This window comes from Citrus clementina, unplaced genomic scaffold, assembly GCF_000493195.1.
Source record: "Citrus clementina cultivar Clemenules unplaced genomic scaffold, Citrus_clementina_v1.0 scaffold_2, whole genome shotgun sequence".
In the NCBI taxonomy this organism is placed as follows: Eukaryota; Viridiplantae; Streptophyta; class Magnoliopsida; order Sapindales; family Rutaceae; genus Citrus; species Citrus x clementina.
In genome coordinates, this window is record NW_006262688.1 from 35278237 (window position 1) to 35298824 (window position 20588).

General features: G+C 33.5%; 3 protein-coding genes across 4 annotated transcripts; all 3 read right to left on the reverse strand.

The window, feature by feature from the left end:
• Positions 1 to 2810: 2810 nt before the first annotated feature.
• LOC18050646 (protein DETOXIFICATION 40) lies at positions 2811 to 6020 on the reverse strand. Its single transcript, XM_006449653.2, has 7 exons — positions 5479 to 6020; positions 4768 to 5399; positions 4601 to 4657; positions 4283 to 4521; positions 3438 to 3556; positions 3157 to 3243; positions 2811 to 3073 (listed from the first exon to the last, which is right to left on the reverse strand). Exons 1-7 carry the CDS (start codon positions 5803 to 5805, stop codon positions 3008 to 3010), a joined length of 1527 nt encoding a protein of 508 aa, XP_006449716.1. The 5' UTR covers positions 5806 to 6020; the 3' UTR covers positions 2811 to 3007.
• A 2076-nt stretch (positions 6021 to 8096) lies between these two features.
• LOC18050647 (uncharacterized GPI-anchored protein At1g61900) lies at positions 8097 to 12342 on the reverse strand. 2 transcript variants are annotated; one of them, XM_024191318.1, is made up of 8 exons: positions 11981 to 12342; positions 11210 to 11395; positions 10511 to 11116; positions 9683 to 9928; positions 9524 to 9538; positions 9064 to 9210; positions 8923 to 8967; positions 8097 to 8572 (listed from the first exon to the last, which is right to left on the reverse strand). In XM_024191318.1, exons 1-8 carry the CDS (start codon positions 12048 to 12050, stop codon positions 8502 to 8504), a joined length of 1386 nt encoding a protein of 461 aa, XP_024047086.1. In that variant the 5' UTR covers positions 12051 to 12342; the 3' UTR covers positions 8097 to 8501. The 2 variants fall into 2 exon arrangements, with proteins under 2 accessions (XP_024047086.1, XP_024047088.1); XM_024191320.1 differs by having other exon boundaries at positions 8099 to 8572; positions 9064 to 9207; positions 11981 to 12341.
• A 3683-nt stretch (positions 12343 to 16025) lies between these two features.
• LOC112101144 lies at positions 16026 to 16667 on the reverse strand. The gene has a single exon (XM_024191583.1). The coding sequence runs from the start codon at positions 16619 to 16621 to the stop codon at positions 16226 to 16228; it is 396 nt and encodes a 131-aa protein (XP_024047351.1). The 5' UTR covers positions 16622 to 16667; the 3' UTR covers positions 16026 to 16225.
• Between the last annotated feature and the right edge of the window lie 3921 nt (positions 16668 to 20588).

The following is a 20588-nucleotide window of genomic DNA, read 5'->3' on the forward strand; positions in this document are numbered from 1 at the left end:
ATCATCTGCTCGTGGATTTTTTGTCAAAAGACTCAAAAGTCCAATACTTGTAGGGGTACTTCAATAATTTTACTAAGATGGTGGACTTATTTGATACAAGTGGAAAAATCATATGATTATTTGATAAGACATAAAATATTAGGGATTCAGATGTAATTAGCGTTAGTCTTACGTAAGAGATTATGATTTTGAATTTTGAGTTGTCAATTAACAAATAAACAAAAAAGGTGTTCAATTTGTTGTCACCTCAAAGTTCCCAATCAATATTCATATGTTGTTAGGTAGGTTACGTGTCATAATATATACTTTGCTGAACGAGATTTTATTTTTATTTTTAAAAGAAAACGTGGATTTTTTTTTTCTAATGCAATTTCACAAAAAAAATTTAAATCTAGTTGCTTAATTGTTTTTATGTTAATATATATTTTTATTAATTGCACACAGATCTTCAAAAACTTGGTCTTTAATTATGTAATAGTTGTAAAAGTAATTTATCTCTTATCATACGTATGTGATCAGTCTGAAAATTGATCTCATCTTGGCCCCAAAAAAAAAAAATTTAGAACAAAAAAGAAACAAGAATGGAAATTCTTTCGACTAATTATTGGCAACGATTTCTCTTTCTTTCTTTTTTTTTTGGGTGCCAATATTCACAAAATGTTAAGAAAATGAAGCATTTCCGAAAAAGCAGATGAATTTGGAAGGAAAGCAAGAAGCCATTATTAATGCTCAAAATGGTGAACGTCAATATAATTGATTGGAAAATGTCGTCAAAAGTGAATTCCCATTTCCAAAAAAAAAAAAAAAGGAATGAAAAAATTGATGCCAGATTATGATAAATGAAGTCTCTATATTATATTTCTTAAAAAAAAATTATGAAGTCCTATATTCAAGGCACAAACGTAAACATTACATTTTTTAAAAATTATTTATACAATATATTCAGGGGAGTGAGTTTGCTATTGTCTTTTAAAAGATGTTTTTTTTTATAATACTTTATAGAATAAGAATAATTTATCTCTAAACAAAATGAAAATTCCGTTAATAATTTGTGTAGAAATTAAAATCTGAAAATAAGAATAATAAAACGATATTTGGTGGTCTGTATCATAGAATTTGGTGTAATCAAATATTTATTAATAGAAAACCTATGTTTGGAATAATAAAACGATATACGAATTGGAGGACAATATAATAATAATAATAATAATAATAATAATAATAGTAATAACAACATAAGAAAAGCAGTATGGTCCCCATTAAATCAGTGTTTCAAAGACTTTTTATAACTGGATTGAATTGATTGAGCGGACGTGAGTATCAAAATCATTCAAAAGAAAAATAATGCATGGATGATGATCTTGTAATTAATTAGAAAGTTAAAAGATTATCTCTTACACGAGAACCACTGTTATGGAGAAAATATTATTGTCATATTTATTGTATGACAATAATCTTCAAAGATTATCTTTTTAAATCAGTGTGCCATTATGGAGAAAATATTAACATTAATGTTTTTAACAACTTTTGATCTAGATGAAGAAGAGTTGAAAATTCATATTTATTGTCAGTTAGCATGTATGAAAAATTTTGAGGATAAGTTTTCATTTCAATTACTGTATTTATAAAAAAAAAATTAAAAGTTAAAATCATTGAAAAATCACAACATAATATTTTTTATTTTGTTCCTTGTATCAGTTAATTCAAAAGAACTAAATAAGGTGTTTTAGTAACACAATGGTCAATTAAAATAACTAAAAAAATATAAAAATAGTGTCTTAAAAATTGAATCTAGGAAAAAAAATTCTAAAAGATATTGCCACACTAAAAAATAATGCACTTAAAGGTAATGATATTTTGGTTTTTAGTTATTTTTAAAATTCATAAGTGGTGTTCCAGTCTAGGGTTTTAATAAAATAAAATTGAGTATAAGAGGTTAACCGAAATTTTATAATTAAAAAAGTTTATAATATTTATGAATAAAATATAAATAACATAGAGAATATGGGATTAGATGAAATTTCAGAGGCTGACCGTAAGTTACATCGAAGGTAACTCAGGCGGACCCTGATGATAATAATAATAATAGGCAATCTCTATCTTACATGCATGTAAGATACATCCCTCTCACATAAATAGTATATATATGGGACCAATAAATTATTTATGTGAGAAAAATATATCTTACATGCATGTAAGATAGAAGGATCCATAATAATAATAATAATAATAACATAAGAAAAGCAGTATGGTCCCCATTAAAACAGTGTTTCAAAGACTTTTTATAACAGTGGTCCGACAACGCATGACATCTTGGAGAATGCAAAGTGGAGACGCCACTTTATCATTTACTGCAATCATTAACCCCGAAAAGAAAAAAAAGAAAAATGCTAAAAGTAAAAACGATGTAGTAAACAAGTCTTTATTAATGTTTTTCTTTTTTCAAAAAACGTAAAATGGCCGGCTAAAAATGTTATCAAAACATTTTCCCTCAGCCTCTCAATCTCATGTAATTAATCAACTGTAGGTATGAGGTTAATTTCACTTAATTAATAAGATTGTACTATAACTGTAAAGATTTAGAGACTTGGTATCCAATTGTAATACCAATTTCGAAGTTCAAAAACTTAAAAATATCACCTTCGAATTTCACCGAGTATTTATCGGACAACTTTATATTTAATTGACTATTTCAGTTATTAAGAAGTTAAGAAATAAATTTAGGTTTACGGTAAAGGGCTCACCCATCCTTATACTAAAAAATAAAAAATAAAAAAAAAAACTAAAAATCAATCGTGATTGGAACAACGTTACACATTACGTTATGTGGACTGTAGATAATCTGATGGAAATGAAGCATTGATTAAAAATTTACAGCGAATGAGATTGAAGGGGTATCCCAGCCATAATAGCGAGGACATGGGAGTCTTTAAAATTGCAAACAGTCAAGTAGGTTTGGGTGTACGAACTTAAAATTGGCCAAATTCACAAATAAAAAGGCTTTAATTCATTCCTTCAAAAGCTGCTCCGTTTTATCTCCCCACTCATCCATACGATTTCTAGCTTTCTCAACCTGGAAGAAAAACATTATAATTATGAATAAATCAACATTTGATTTTATTAGAGAGAAACTATTTTTATCCAAAATATAAATACCTCTTTATTCCAGTCAGTCCGTAATGTGACATATACTAAGATTATAGTCTGAATAAGAGTGCCTCCAATCATCCCAGACCATATTCCCTACACACAAACACACACACACACACACACACACGCACAAATTATTAAAAAAAAAAAAAAGACAAAATTAAAATTTAATGAAATATAAAGTCATCATTAATTTTTTTTTAAAATTTTTTATTTAATTTCATTTCAGTTTTGGGACTGATTAGCTTGCTGTAAATGTAAGTTTATAAACAGAAAATTTTGAGTACCTTAGCACCAAGATTGAACTTGAAGCCGAGAAGGCAACCGATTGGGATACCAATCAGGTAGTAGCATCCCACGTTAACATAAGCCACAAAAGCTTGCCATCCGCACCCAACAGCTACTCCTGGTGTCATTTAATATATCACATCAATTGCAGTACCGTTAATTATTAATTATTTGAATTTTGAAGCCACAACGAGTTAATTAAAGGAAAAAAAACGGGTGAATTAATTATGGAGAGGGAGAGGTGGAGATATATAATTCATATAATACGGCAACAGCTAGCAATGAAAACGACGCTTAACGTCTAACTATTCAGTAGTTCTCAATTATTGATTGACATTATAATCAAAGGCCGACTGTTATTAAATTTTTTACCTGAGGTAGTTAAGGTAGCTCATATTTTTCAATTAATTAAAAGTAATTATATTCCTAACGTTAAATAATCATCGAGAGCAAATTGATGCTTAAAAGAGTTTGATGCTTTTTAAAATATCAATGGAGTTTGTATTTATTTAATCAAAGAACAGGAACGTGGCTCTTTTTCCCCCACTAATAACTATAGAAAAGCAACCACTTATTAAAGCTTGAGTTGACGTACATATGTATACTAATGAACTCATTTGCCTGTTTGTTGTGTTGTGTGGCTGTGTGTGTGAGCACGTCGCCGTCTTGTGCAAAGCCAAATATCAACAACCTAAATACTACCTTTTACACGGTAATGCGCGCACTTTAAATAATTGACCATTACATAGTAAATAGTAAATAAACATATAATTGGATCCTGCATCTTCAATTGCATCTTCAATTCTGTGTCTTTGAGATGATATGCTAGGAGAATAAGAATTACCTGACAGAACAGGCTGGACGCCGTTGAGAATTACGGAGAAAGCAAGAAAAGGGCTGAGTTCAGCAACGGAGTCGGCGACGGTGGAGCCGCCAGTGAAGGCATAGCTCAAGACATTGCGCAGTATGAGGACAAGAATGGCCAGAATCACAGAGAGTGCGAGTGAAATTGAAGTTACCACGATCACTGAGAACTTACACGATTTTGGATGTGCTGCACCCAACTCATTGCCCACCCTAACACTGTACGTACGTGTGTATTTCACCAATTCAGCCCAAATAATTGTAACTAATTAGTGGAAAACACTAATCAATTACGTACCTTGCTGCCGCATTGAAACCCACAGCAATCATGAACACCCATCCAGCAATCGTCATGCTGCATTAGTGGACACATGTAATGGCATGCGGTTGCATTGAATTACTTTGGCGACGTGATGACGATGAGCATATTAAAGAGATTGAACAGACAAATAATTCGTATCTTACCAGATGGAGAGAGAGTCCAGCACAATTTCAGCATTATCGAGCAACCCAGCAATCAAAACAATGATCTGATAGTACCAAATCTCGAGGCACAGCATTACGGCCGATGCTGTTGACAATTTCAGGAAGTCCCACAGCCCAGAAAAAGCCTGTAAGCTAAACCCAGTCCATGTCTTTTTGCACCTTTCACTCAACAAAATGTACACGAATTGTGCCGCCACTATAATCCACCACGACAAACTTAACACCAACGATGCCCCGAGAAGTCCCCAGCCTAGCTTGAAAATCGCAACCCAACTTAGGAGCACATGCACCACAAGTGTTGCCGCTGAAATGTATGCACTTGGCGAGATTATGCTTTGCGCTTGTAGGAACTTTTGTATGGGGAAATTAACGGCGTAGGCAAATATCTGCGGGATTAGACCGAAAACGAAGATTGTTGCTGCTGATGCAATGGCACTTGATTCCCCTAGAAGGAGCAAGATTTGTTTTGAGAATATGTAGATGACCATGAGTGGTATCCCAGTTGCCGTGAGTATGACTGCCGATCTTTGAAGATAAACACCTAGCATATCGTACTTCTGTGCCCCGTAAGCTTGGCCACATAAAGTTTCAGTAGCGCTTCCCATTCCCAACTGTGTAAAAATAATATTTTAATTGTAATCGGGCAGTAATTATACATACAAACATATATATATATATACTATTACGTACCATAAGGCCAAAGGCGAAAACTTGGATGCCGGTGCTGCCAAGAGAGACGGCAGCAAGCTCAAGATTGCCAAGATGGCCGCAAAAGATCTGAGTGGACATGGAGACAAGGTTATTGAGCATGTAAACCAAGATTGCTGGGGCTGCTAGGCGGAAGAGGTTTTTGAGTTCGATCCATGTTGCTTTCTTGATTCTCTGAAAGAATGACAAGCTGTCGTCCGACAGAGCTTCTTCAAGCTCAGAACTCACTGGCTCGACCTCCGACCCGTTGCTTTGCAACATGGGTTCATGGACATTATTATTATTAATATCTGTGTTGGAGGAATCCATGTAAGTTCCTTCACTCTTGTGAGTCTTGTCTCTCAACTCTCAACACACACGCAGCTACCTCCCCGGTAATCATTTATATATATGTAGGCGATATAATATGGCATCTGCCACTTAACTTTCAAAGACATACATAGAAAGTTAGGTTAACACAATATGATTATATGGTCAAACGGGGAAAACTTCATTTCATCACATACTGATCGATATGACAAAGTATTAGAATCTCTCTCTCTCTCTCTCTCTATACATATATATATCATTGTATTTTGCATCACCATTAAAACATTGTTGTCAACAAGAATTCAAATTAAATCCATTAAATATATTTATATATATATATACACACACACACAACAGACCAGTTACTCTATCTTAGTGTATACTTGTCGACACGAATTCAAAGTCCATCAAATATCTTAAAGCTTTCAATTCTGAGACATTAATTGGCGAATGTTTAAAAGAAAACATTGATAAGCAAGAGAGTCATGCATGTGGTACAATAATATTAAAATAATTACCCACACCACAATATTGCAGGTGCCAAAATATAGAGGCACTTCCCCTTCTCCTATGACGATGATCAATGCTTTTGGAATTTGCATTTGTTGACTGTTGTTAGCTAGTTTAATTATTTAGGCAGGTGTGTGTATTGTTCATTAATAGGCTACCTTTATATCTGACGCATTTATTTACATCCCATTCTAAATAATAAGCATTGATGGCATATATAACGCAATAATAATTCCGAAAATCTGTTCATGCAATATATGGCTCCAACAACATTCAAAATTTGTAATAAGTGGGTTCGATGCTATAAAATCTACTCATTTTTGCTTCCATTCCACACAACGTAGCTGCCGCTGAGATTTGAAAATATTTGTAATTCACACTAATTCTGATAACACCCACTTTAATTCCAGGAATATTTATTAAACCTTTACATGAATTATTTGCGTTTTTATTTCTTAACAAATGTCTTATATATAACATCAAGATCCAGTTCTCCCTCGATTGAGTCGATTCTAGTTTCTAATTGGACATCTGTTTTACTAAAACTTATTCTAGTTTTTGAAACGTTCTTAAGACACATTTACTCATTGATTAGAACTGTAAAATATCGCGTTAACGACGAATAATATCGTCAATTAGTAATTCACATGTGACAATTTAATTATGATATATAATATGACACGTCCAATTAAAAGTATAATGACTTTATATTCTAACAAACATTTAGCACACGACAATTTACTGATACTGACGGTGGTCTCCCTTGGTTCAAAAAATAAAAAAAATACAGAAATTCAAGCATCTCGAAAATGATTGGAGAAATACCGCAACACATTATGGGATTATTAAATGGATATTAAGCATTCAAAACAACATTACTGCAACAAGATAGAAGCACCAAATTTGTTGAGGGAAATTATATGCACACCACCTTTATTTTTAAGTTTGAATTAATCAATCATTTTGACACTAAGAATTTAAATAAAATAAATATTTTATCTCTAAATGAATTAAACGACCATTTAATCATACAAAATTTTTTAAAATAAAAAAAAATTACAAGATTACTGACGAATTTAATAAAACAAATAAATCCCAAAATCTAAAATGTTTATTCTTAAAATTATAATTTTTAAACGATTATTTTTGTAATTATAATTTTTTATTATTCAAAGTTGGTTTAGACTATTATTATTTTGGAAACAATGAAAGTTGTTTGATAATTGCGACTGCATGATTGATTAAAAAAGCAAAAAAAAAAAAATATTTGAGATGAGTATTACATGTTTTTTAGATCAAAAGGATTGAAAAATCAATAACAATTATTATCAATTAATTAAAATAGTATCCCAAACCTAATTTTTCAGTAATATTTATCAATTAATTAAATGATAATTATAATTTTTTTATTTTTAAAAATTTTGTAGGATAAATTGATCTTTTAATTCATTTGTGATAAAATAACTATTTTATTTAAATTATAGTGGCAAAGTAACTAATTAATACAAATTTAAAAACAAAAATAATGTAAAATATATATATAATATAATAAAAGTAGTGCAAAGGTAATTTTTTATTTAATAATCCTCATGGGCCTTGATTATAGGATTGCTGAAATGCTAGTTGGTTTGGAATTTTAAGTCGGCTTTAGTCCTTCCAAAATTGGCGTTGTTTTCTCGTCCCATTTATTCAAACGATTTTTCACTTCCTGAGACAAAATCATAAATAATTGACAACAAATAAAAATACACATATATCAACTACTCTTTCAAAAGTTGTTACTTGCAATTTATTGCAGATAACTTACTAAAATTCATGGACTTTAGCAGTTGTAAAAGTCCTAATCTACAATGTCCTTACAAAAGGGGCAAAATTTACATGGCAGAGTCAGATAGGTAGATAATAGTATGACTTTCCTTCATTTTACATATACATCTTTACAGAAAAAATTATTGGAGAACCACAAGTAAGAATCAATAATTAATGTGACCAGAAACACAAACTTGAAAACCAGGCTAAGATTCTCCTTCCAATGAACCAAGGCAGCTCACACCTGGGTGATATATAGTAAGTTTTCCCAACAGAACCGTGTTATGCTATCTTCATTTGTAAGGCCTGAGGGATCGGTGTTGGTAATACAAAAAAGCTCTCTCAACGTAAATGATAAGCAAGAATGACCTATAAATCTATATGAGCATCAACAGAATCGCTGACGAAGCAAAGAGCTGATAAAATTTCAAAGCCTCATTATAAAGACCTGCAAAACACGAGAGCATTATGTCAAGCATAAGCAAGTATTCAGTAGCAATCATATTTTCTTTTGACTCCACAAATGTTAACTCTGCCCGCAAGACTTCCAAAAACTTGCATGTATGCAGGGCTTGCCCTTATCTACTTGAGCTGGAAGGATATCACTAGGGAACACGAAGTGCCTTCAATGTTCAATTCCAATTCCCCACAAAATATTTGTATGAATTTTGCATGAGCTTTCTTGATTTTCCCAGAAGTTCATATCACAAACTTAGAAGGAATGGTGAATCATTTTAAAATTTCTTGTTAAGTTTATTATCTACTTAAGTTTAAAAAAAAAGTTTATTATCTACTTACCACTTTGAGCAGATGCAGCAGCAGGAAGTGCTGGAATTCTAACAGCTGCATGCCACAAGCCAAACAGAAATTTCAATAAAATTCGACAGAAAAGATAACAGCTAAAAGAACATGATTTTAAATACTATCAGTTGAACATACAACTATTGCATGATTGAGTTGGTAATCGAGATGAAGAAGGCCATGGGGCTGGAATGTTGTCATTCAGATCACAAATAAAACTAATCCCTGAAGACTTGTCAAATGTTGCATCTGAAGGCAAGCTCGGCAGGAGGCATCCAGATTCTGCTAGAAAGGGGCGAATATGCAAGTTAGATTCAACTCTTTTAAAAAAAAAAAACTCAAGTAGCATAAAAAGTCCCGTACAGAAATATATTGAAAACTAGAAATTGTGCTACGGTTGGAATTCAAGAGTGGTTGAAGAGCACAGCAATATACAGCAACACAACACAACTATACATTTCAGTTATAAATGATAGAGCTGGGGCCGCACACATGATTGGATGATGGCTGATATGAATAAACTCAAAGGGAATAACTTTACAGATCTTACTAACTTTATATCCGTTAACTAAATTATAATATGAATAACATATCGTACCTTGATTTCCAGCAGCTGCATCCATATCATCAATCCCCCGCGTCACATTGGAGAAGCAAGGTGACAAAAGAATTATGCATTAATAACAGTTTTATGTCAGACAAAAGGATATTTCGATTTTCTCATTAAGCAGCATTGTTTAACAGAACTAGTACTAACCTTGTAGGGTGAAATCTTTGAGACTTATATGACACAGTTTAAAAACATCTGCAGTTATACTTGATTTTTGTAACTTCGTTCCTAGTAATGTAGCGCAATCCAAAGCTTGCAAGTTAGTGATGAGGCTCTGTTTTTGCAAGTGTGACACATAGCTCTCCATGGCGTTACAGCAAGCGGATTGGTTACTTATATTATCCCCACAGCTCTTTGCTAAGTGTTTTGTGCTGGGGAAAGACAAAGGGCAAACTGAAGCAGAAAACAGAATAAATTTACTAATAGATCAAAAAAGAATTGAGATCAGCTGAAGGATTTGCATCACTAAACGAAATCAATTAGAGAAAAATCTGCAGAGCAAACATGAAATTACCATACAGTCCAAAACACAACATTTGCACTCACAGACAAACTAGAAAATAAAACAAATTATGAGCAATTAATACTTCATAGTGAGGTGACCAAATACCAAATACCAGTAAATGAACATCACCTAGCATCCCAAGGCTATCAATAACTACTGGATGCATAGAGATGAACCATATGGGTCAAATACTAAAAAGAATATTTCCAATAGAGGACACAACACAAACAGTCAAGCAGAAAGCCTGCAACAGTCCCCATACACAACCATGTTTCCAGTCATCTAAACAATCCAAAGAGCAACTTCCTGAGCTGTGAGATTTTTATTAATGGAACAACTGGAAAACTCATTCAAGATCCAAGTGTTGAGTCATGTGATGAAGGAATTACCAATGATAATTGACAGTCCCAGGCATTAACAGTTTCCAATAAAAATTAGATTTTTACATCCATGTTTCACTCCAATCCCACCTTTATTGACGTTGCAATTAGATAGTCCTCTTAGAACTTCCTTGGAACGAGAGGGATCAAGTTTACTTCCCAGCCACCGGAGGACAATGCTTTTGCAATCATTAATCCTGGTTGAGTGGTCGGATAAAACATTGTGCCCTTCCATGTTCAAAGGATCCGAGGCTTTCATCGCAATTTTGGTAGCAGCTTCTAATATTGCATTCTGACAAATTTGGTCACAACATTCTTTTACAGGATCAACCTTCTCACAGGCAGCAAGAAGCTTAGAAGAATCCACAGTGCTCTCAAATTCATTAACATCCTTGACTGGGCAAGATGCCTCAGTGAGGTTTGATGCATTAATTGAGCATATCTTCTTCAGATCATCAGCAGCACCCTGGCCCACCAGAATCTGCTCAAAATCAGAGAGGCAGTGCTCGGCAAGCGTCCCATTTAAAGCAAGCATATTAGTTTTTCTACTGGATTGACCAATGAGAATCAGAATAGTGGCCTCTAGCTGCGGACAGCACACAACATTGGCCAACAATGGGGCGAACACAGCATGGCAATCAATTGAAGTCATGCTCATCAAGCTTTCAGCTGCAGTAAAGTTTAGCAAACAGTGTCCTGCAAAAACAGAGAGTGCCAACAGCAAAATGTGGGTAAAAAATTTGCCCAAAAGAGCTTTGAAAACCAGAATAATTAGGCTACAGAACAGACCTGATAATTTAGGGACAGTGCTATTCGTGAAGGGTGCCAAGGGAGAAGGTGCAAGAAGAGGAAGAAATGGCTGAGGAGCCTCACTAGGGGGAGGGGGAATCTCAGGTAACAGATCATCCACTCTTCTGTTCACTGATATGTGACCTTTCAGATTATACATTGAACTGCAACATGATTCATGGAAACCTGTAACCACACATAGGGTCACTAAAATGACAGGATAAACAATACTCTACTCCAAAAACCCACCATAATTTAAATTAAACACCCCCCCCCCCCAACCCAAGCTGTCAACTTAGGGATGATCTTGTAAGAATTTGAAATGTAACAACTCCGTAACAGAATTTGTGAGCCCTAATTTAATGTTATGAGATAAAAGACTCAGAGATGTGCAATGGCAAGTTACTAATGCAAATAGGCAATCTAGAGGAAGCTGCGTTGAAAGATAATTTACAACTTAACTAAGATAGCTAGCAGCAATTATATGAATTTTATTAGTTCTAATATTGGAGGATTAAGATAAAAATACTTAATACATACTCCTCATTATAGGTGATAATAACTAAAATTAAGGAGCTTTATACACAATACAACAATCAACCACCAGAAGCAGAAACTTTTTTTCCTTTTTTTTTTTTTTTTGGTGTAAACACACAACAAAATGGGCTAAAAATTACAGAAAAAATTTACAATACAACAAAACAGATCATGACAAAATCAACCGAGCCCAGAAAAGGAAATGGTAAAAAGAGCTGAGCAGTGAGCACTTACATAGAAGCAACAGAAACAGCACTAAAAGACCCATACTCAGACTGAGGTTAAGAGAAATCCCTTCACTCATTCCTCCAAAATTTCCTTCTTTCAACTCAAAAAAATGAAAAAAAAAAAAGTTAGAAGTAAAGATGAAAAAGGAGGATATATAACAAAAGGCGTGACCAACAGTTAAAGAATTTTTAGTAGTTTCTGTCTTGGAATTCAGAGAATGGGTGGGAATGAAAGAGAAGGAAGAAAGAAAAGTAAAACGACACGATTAATTGAGAGAGTAATGGAGTGCTGTACTACAGAAGCCATGAATGAGCTTAAGAAATACGTGGGGTCTAAACTCTAACCAAGTTTCAGGGCGGAATGGAATAATATCACCTAGCTCCCTATTTTTGGTGAAATCACAACTAAAAGTTACATATTTTTTAGGAAAAAGGACATAGAGACCCCTAACCTTTAGATAAGGGACATAAAATTTCTTATTGTTTTAAAAAAGACACTCAGACTCCAATCTACTAACAGAAAACGTTATGTTAAATTATTAAAAGATTAATATCATAATTGTAAATTAATAACAAATGAAATGACCAAAAACCCACGGACACTTCACACACACGAACAGAACACACGCACACACACTTACCACACACGAACAAAACAGACGAACAAAACAAACCCACAAACAAAACAAAAACACACACACTGCTCGCAGATCTGGAAAAATCCTCACACACACACGGTTTGCCAGAAACTGCTGGGGCTGTCGGAAGTTGTTGGAACTGCTCATGCTGCCGCAAGCTGCTGGAACTGCTCGCGATCCAGGAAGCCGCTGCTGTGTTCCTCATGCATCGATCGAGACCGCGTCTGGCTGCTGGAACTGGTCGCGATCGGGGAGCTGCTGGTGCTGCTGCTCGTGCGTGGCCACTGCTCGTTCGTCTGATTGCTGCTATTGCTTGTGGAACCCAGGGTTCAATTCCGTTAAAACTAATTTTTTTTTTTCCGGATATTTGATGAATAGAGTTCTTAATTTGGCCGGCTTATTGGAGAATTCTTGCTAGTTGCTTTTGTTATTTCTTTTTTTGATCAATTTTTAGATGTGCATGGAATAAATGAATCAATTTTATTTTGTTATATGTAATCAATTGGGTTAGAATGCTAACGTAGGTGGGATATTAAGCATTTTTCTTTTTTTAATGGTCATGAAGCATGTGAATTTTTTACTTAATTTATTAATGAAAAGCGTATGCTGGTTTGCAGATGGTAACAAATAATGATATGCTCTCAGATAATACTACAAAGACAGCCCAACAAGAATAATTTCAAGCTGAGGTTGATCAGTCGTCCCAAAACCTGAATACTAACCCACTTTATTGTTTTGAACAAGAAGATGATGAAGCATATTGGTCAAATGATGATAATGAAGACATAATACATGTTGATGATGAAAGTGGATTAAATTGGGATGATGGAGCTCACAAGCTAGTAGTCGGAGTTGTCATACAAATTTGTAAACATTATTTTTTTAAAAAAAATATTATGGTTATTGTTGTAACGTTTTATTGGTATCAATTTGATACAATATCATGATATAAGAATTTTTTGTTATGTTTATTGGACTGGTGATTTTTATGTTTTTTCGATATGTTATTTAGTACAATTAAGATTTTGTAATTATTGTTATAACTAATTTTTTTTTTTTATTGATTATACAAGTTTAAATGATTGACATATGGAGAATTATTATTCTTGTGGTATTAATAATATAGAGACAAATTGGATAATGAACAATTATTTTTTAATGTGTTAGAAGGGTATAACGGTAATTACATGTTAAATTTATAATTTCTGTTAAGATTAACGTTTTCCGTTAGTAGATGGGGGTTTGAGTGTGTTTTTTAAAACAATGGGGAGTTTTGTGTCCCTTATCTAAACATTGAGGGTCTCTGTGTTCTTTTTCCTATTTTTTATTTAATTTTTATCTAAGTCCACGTGGATAATATGTTGTTCTATTTCAAATTTTAAAATTCAAGGCCACACAACTGTGTTTAATTATTCATAATCTTTTTTAACACATGTAAGTATAGTAATACTAATAAAATTTAATTAATTTTATATTCTCATCTAAAAATTCTTAATTGTAAAAATTCTAAATCCATATATAAAAGGCAATAAGAGACATTTTATAATTAAAAATTTAAGTAAATAATATAATTATTATACTAAGTTGAAAAAAAAATTCAATTGATTTCAAACTGTATTGAATACAAACATTCACAAGTCTATTTATAGGCACTCCAGACCAATTAAGATTAATCATGTGTATAGATATCTAGTTTAGTTAATTAATTATGTCTTTATAAGTAATTTTCTAACTAACTAACTTAATTCATTGAATTTTCATATGTAACCTAATTAATTGAAATAATTTAGCAAGCTATCCTAATTAGCTAAACCAAAGTAGGGAGACATCCACTATAGTACTTTCCTTTCTTTAAATAAATAAAAAAAAAAAAACTCATAATAATTCTAATCATTTATTAACTCTAAAAAGAAGAAGGGGCTTCTTAGAAAACTAGAAAAATTGGGTTCTTAATTAAGATTTCGTAAACGTTCAGGGAGAGAATATAACTATCAAATCAGAGATAGCTGTACTGGGAGGGAGAGTGGAGCCCACAGGGACATAAAATCTTAAGAGAATTAATAAAAGTAGAACCCACTGCTCTCAATTCTCATTACCGCCATCAATTGCCTTTCTCTGCTTCCCCAACCAGTTAATCACTACCTCCAACTGTATCCACCACACACTGCGCCAGTCACGCACGCGTGAGCCTCTTTGTCTCGAATGTGTGAGCGCCCACGACACGTGTTACGGACAAACCAGTTGTTGTTTGTTTACATGCTAATTAATAATTTCGGGTTGATTTAGAATTTTTCCGTGCGTTTGGCACATTACATTATAGCAATAATGTAATGTTTTATTTGGCATAGTATAAACTTTATTATCTCTTCCAAACAAAAAAAACTTTATTATATGAAAAATATTGTATTATAATACTATATTACAATACAATTAATAATATTATAACGTAATTTATTTCTACATATTAGTTAATATGATATAGTATAATTTCATATTATATTGTAAAATATAGTATTATGTATGTAATATAATATTGTAATATCCAATTATAAATTTATTTTTATTTATTAATGTCGAATGTAATTAGGTTTATTAATATTTTATATATTGTTTATGTTAAAATTTTATTTAAATTTATTATAATATATTAAATTATAAAAGTCAAATGATTATATTTAAAATATGAATAGTATTTTAATGCAATACAACCTAAACCCTACTCACCCGTGGGTTTATTTTATACACCTTTTAGTATAGTAGTCATCTTTGTAATACATTCAATACAACTAGAAATTGTAGCCAAACATGAGTTAACATAAAATATATATATATATATTAACACAATACAATGTAGTGTAATACAAGTTGTCAAATACATTGTAAGTTCTTTATGCAATATCATTCAAGACTCACCAAATTCATGATTGTCTTATACATGAATATATGTGGACATACTAAATCATAAATGGTGCGTTTGACACATTATATTATATTATACTATATTATCTATATTGTATTAAGGTGCAAAAAATTATAGTTAAATATGGATTAATATAAGAATATTATTTTAACACGATGCAATACAGTATAATGAAAGTTGCGAATGCACACAACGAGATGAAGAGTTATTTTACTTGGGAAGAGAGAGAGAGAGAGAGAGAGAGAAGCTCACCTTGTTCTGCAGCCCAACTCAGGAGGCCGGAATCGTAGGCCCTTTGTAGGTCAGAGTTGTCAGGCTCAAGCCCAACTCTAAAGAGCGACAAGGGGTACAGTTGCAACAAATGAATGGCCCATATTGACCAATTAAATAACGGTTTTTTTTTTATTTTATATATAAATAAAATAGTAATTAGGATCAAGAGAGATCGTTGAAATAGTCAGCTCGCCCATTTGAGCATGAAGACATTGAAAAGAAGCTCTCAATTGATTGATTTTATTTTTATTGGCGGCTTTACAATAAATGTGCAACAAATTGAACCGCAAGACTTACACATACGACATCAAAATAGCCTACGTTAAGTTACTTGTAGGATATGAACATCGATAATGATCATTTTGACCAATAAAAATCAATGAATTAACTAACGGCCTAAAAATTTGATCGTCATCATGCATCAACAGCTGAGTTCACCGTTCACCTCCGGAATACTCTGCAGGACGGGCCTCCACGACCGGTGATACGCCACCTGAAACTGTGCATTACCGTTGATCAACTTTGCCAATACTTCCTCTAGAGACAAGCCCCTCACCCCCATTCCTTGCACCAAATCCTCTAATTCCTTCCTCGTAAGCTTTAACTTGACTTCTCTGCTAGACGGAGACGGCGATGATGAAGAACAACCTCTCTCTTCTCCATCTGGCAATAACATTTGCCTTTCTACGTTGATATCATTTTCATCATTACTCGTTGCTTCATTTCCCGGAGATTCCCAATAATACTCCTCGCAATCCCACACCATATTCCTCGAAGCATTAGCATCACGTTTAATGCAAAACAAACAATTTCCCATGTTAATCCTGAGAAGATAATGAGAAGAGGTTTCGTGAGGATGGATCAAGTTGATTGTATATATAGGTTAACCACTTGGGTGACGTCAAAATTAAAGTTTGGACATGTTCCAAGGAAACTTCATGCAATGAGTTGGCTTGGCTACGCCTACGTAGGATATCGATGTGGGTTTGGTCTTACTTGGAAAAAACTAATAGAGAGTTTGGTCAGCTCAATCAGTTGACCAGAATTTCTAATTGTACAGCTAGAATTAAAACGAGTTTGATGTGTCAAACGCATAACATGAAAACATGGCTTCTCTATCTTAATTTACGCCGGTTCACTTCGGGTAGTTTTCGGCTTCTATAGCAAAAATAAAATACAACCCAGCTAGCAAATAATTAAACCCAACCGGAAGGATAAGATTGAAATAAAAATAGAGAGAAAAAAAAAAGTTTTCTTCTTTTTCGGTTTTGTTTATGATACACGTTATTTTTGGTGTATGAAGAAAGGGCATTTGAGATGGCTTATTTTGTTTGAACTTAGAAGCTATACACGTAAGTGTGAACGGAGATATGAAATGGAATCATTGACCTTTGCATTGATTTTTCCTTTCCACATAAATTTGGTAGATGCGTTATGTTCCTTTCTCATCGTCATGCGTGCACTTAAAAACAAGAGCGCTGCTACTCACCTCGAATATTAATCCCGAATCGCGCCCCAAATTTAAAACGCACCGTTTTGATTAAATTGAAAACGGTGCGTTTAACCCTTAATCAAAACGGTGCGTTTTACCCATGTTTCCTTTACTTTCTTTTGCCGAACCACAGAAACGGACCTTTGCCGCTTCCTTCTAGATTCTAATTGCCGCTGCCGCTGCCGCTTCCTTGTAGCTTTGTTGCCGTTGTTGCTTCGTTCTAGCTTTGTTGCCGCTGCCGACCTTTGCTTCCTTTTGGCTTCACGATCTAGAAGCCATCGCTGCTTCCTTCAAGTCCACAGCCGCCGCCGCTTCCTTTTGGCTCTGTTGTGGTCCCTGCCGCTGTCGCTTCCTTCAAGACCGAGCTCTCTAAGCCCCTCACTGCCAATTTTGACCTTTGCTTCCTTTTGGCTTCATGATCTAGAAGCCATCGCTGCTTCCTTCAAGTCCACTGCTGCCGCTTCCTTCAAGGCAGTCTGCTCTCTCTAAATAATTTCAATAAGTTTGAATTTATTTTTAAACATTTAAATAATTTCATATAAATTTATTTTTAATTAATACAAATTAATTTCATGTATCGTTAAATGTTCCTTCAAGACTCTGTTGTGTTTGCTGCTGATTGTGTTTCTGTGTTACTGTTCTGGGATTGTCTTGCTGCAGATTGTGTTTGTGTGTTACTGGTGCTGAAATTGTGGTCGTCTGAGCATTTCTGTTTATGGTTTTTATTCGTACTATTATTCAGCTGTCAAGTCCACCTAATTGCAGTTTTTGAGTTCTATTTCCCGTTACTTTATTGTATAAGAGGTGAGGGAGGAATATAATATACTGATGGGATCGGACCCAATGCTAGCTAGACTTGTTGAGTTCTTGTTTATGGGTGCCTATTTGAAACTCAAGTGGGGAATCAAATAAGCTGAGTTCTTTTGTTTATGGTTTAATTTACAGTTTTGCCGTTTACAATGCTATAAAGAAAATACTGCTTCAGTTTCATCGTTTGCTATTGTTTTCATGTTTGTTCTAAGTCCAATGTCATTCTCATGCAAGAACAAGATCGAGCGTTAAATGTCGATTTTTCTTCTTAGTTAGCCAATGTGAAAATCTGCCTTGATAAGATCAGATTTAAACCTACTAAACAATCAAGTGAAATTAATGAGATGCCTTCTAGTGGAAATAGATTTCGTCAATCGTTAAATAAAAGTAAGTTTTGGTCTAGTTGGTTCACAATTATGACTGTAACAAATTAACAATGGCGAGATTTCTAAACGTGCCGTCTAACTTTATCATATCTGTAATCTTTAATCATGAAAAAATAAAACTTGCAGAGTGAATTATTGATGCTCATGCATGCAAGAATTTGATCAATCAAGCTAATATTAAGGTGAAGGGGTTAAGCGTGAGAATTGTCAAGTTAATTGCATGAACAATTCGCTTGTAAGGAAAAAGCAATGAAAGCAAAAGGAAAGGAGTCAAAGCAAAAAAGCAATCAAAACAAAACCCACCGTTTTTGACAATATTCAAGGCGCGGATTCGGGGTTAAAGTCGGGGTAAATAGCTTTTCCCTGAAAACAAACATCTATTTCACGTTTCACTTCATCTTCAATCTTCATTGTCAAATTATGATTAATTATCTTTGTTTAATAGCATATACACACACCTTGTTAACCCTTTACATAAACAAGAATAAATACACACACGCACACACTTGCCAGGCCACCGACGACATTGACTTTGGATCACTGCATGTAGTACTCATGAACCAATTGCACGTATAAGTGCATGCATTTTTGGTGGAAACTCATTATTACTTGAACATAAATTTAATGTTTCTTTACGGGAACGTAATAGTCGAGCCCACTGGAAGAATAGCAATTCTGGAATTGAAGCCCACTGAAAATATTATGTGATCTAGCTAGTGAGTGTGTGAGAAAGAGAATATATATCAGCAAAGGTGTAGCAGAAAAATTAAGAAGGCTGCCATCCAAACATCGATCGAACGGCTCGTTTGTTTGGTAGTTGAATGCGAGCTTAAGCTATCTATATTACTTTGATTTACAGAACACAAATAACATAAACTAAATGATAATGCACGCTATGTATCAAAGTTCAAAGAATCTAGAAGATTAATCAGCAGGGTATCTACTGGTATCCATGAAGCAAATTAACAAATTAAGAGGAACAATTTGTATTGGCTTTCTAATTAATTACTCCACAATAATTCTAGAATAGATTAAGATCACACTAATGGATGACGATCATGACACCATTTACTTTCAATGCCGTATTTTGAAGGTGAGTTTAGTTTGACACGTATACGATGGAAAAAAAAATGCCGCAACTTTTTTTTTTCCTTTTTAATGCACTAGTTAATTAGCTAGAATCAGCAGCTACCATTTCGTTTATTCTAATATTAACATCGCGAATATTTTACTAGATTACTAGTTCAAACTTAGTAGTTATCTTGTACTGGAATTCTTTGTGTACGTATAACTAGTCAATAAATTAAAATTCCTTTTAACTCTTGAACACAAGAGCATATTTCTGCAAGAGAACTTTTATTAGTCAATTGATCTACCCAATCAGTTATCAGTTAACCTGAGAATGAAAGGATAAGCTTCAAGAAATTATTGCTATGAAAGAGATTTCAACATGTGGATATTATTTGTAGATTAGATGGCTGGTAGTTTTGTCATTGTTCTAAATGATTTTATGATCTTTAGTTTGTGAGCATCTTGTAACTTATCTTTTTGCAACCTTTTTCTTTTTTTCTCGGGACGGAGTCATAACTATTGTGAAAAACGAAGATGATGCTTTTTTAATTTTTTTTTAACAAAATTTGGTACATACAAATGACAATTTGCATCATATCAGCTATCCCAATCAGATGCGGAAGCATTAATACCTTCAATAAGATAATAAAGAAAGAGACAGTGACGATGACATTGGAAACTTCATGATCTTATAATTTATATAGCAGCGGATAATTAATTCACGCATCAATCAACTCATCCTACCCTAATTTCCTGCATTCATTAAGGGCGATTAGATGCTGAAAATAAAGTATCACGTGTTTTGGTTGATCCAACTGCTTGACTGTCTATTGAGTTGATCGTCTAAATCGCTTGAATTTTAGTAATAAAATCTTATCCACATGTCGTTGCTAGACTAGTTGGGTTGTAATTGTTATGCCTATTATTATTATTTGGAGTAAATCTCAGCAAGAGCATGCCTTGTTATTTCGATTAATAATAAAGATAAGCCTGACTTTACTTCCTTAAAAGGGGGAGAAGGAGGG

Bases quoted from the DNA above. Each gene is read 5' to 3' on its own strand.
- LOC112101144 (XM_024191583.1), bottom strand. From the start codon at position 16,621: ATGGGAAATTGTTTGTTTTGCATTAAACGTGATGCTAATGCTTCGAGG.
- LOC18050646 (XM_006449653.2), bottom strand. From the start codon at position 5,805: ATGGATTCCTCCAACACAGATATTAATAATAATAATGTCCATGAACCC. The intron at 4,522-4,600 runs GTACGTAATTGA...ACGTACGTACAG, and splicing joins GGTTTCAATGCGGCAGCAAG to TGTTAGGGTGGGCAATGAGT. The intron at 3,074-3,156 runs GTATTTATATTT...TTTTTCTTCCAG, and splicing joins GGACTGACTGGAATAAAGAG to GTTGAGAAAGCTAGAAATCG.
- LOC18050647 (XM_024191318.1), bottom strand. From the start codon at position 12,050: ATGAGTGAAGGGATTTCTCTTAACCTCAGTCTGAGTATGGGTCTTTTA. The intron at 8,968-9,063 runs GTATGTTCAACT...TGTGGCATGCAG, and splicing joins AACTCAATCATGCAATAGTT to CTGTTAGAATTCCAGCACTT. The intron at 8,573-8,922 runs GTAAGTAGATAA...CGTGTTTTGCAG, and splicing joins TGCTGCATCTGCTCAAAGTG to GTCTTTATAATGAGGCTTTG.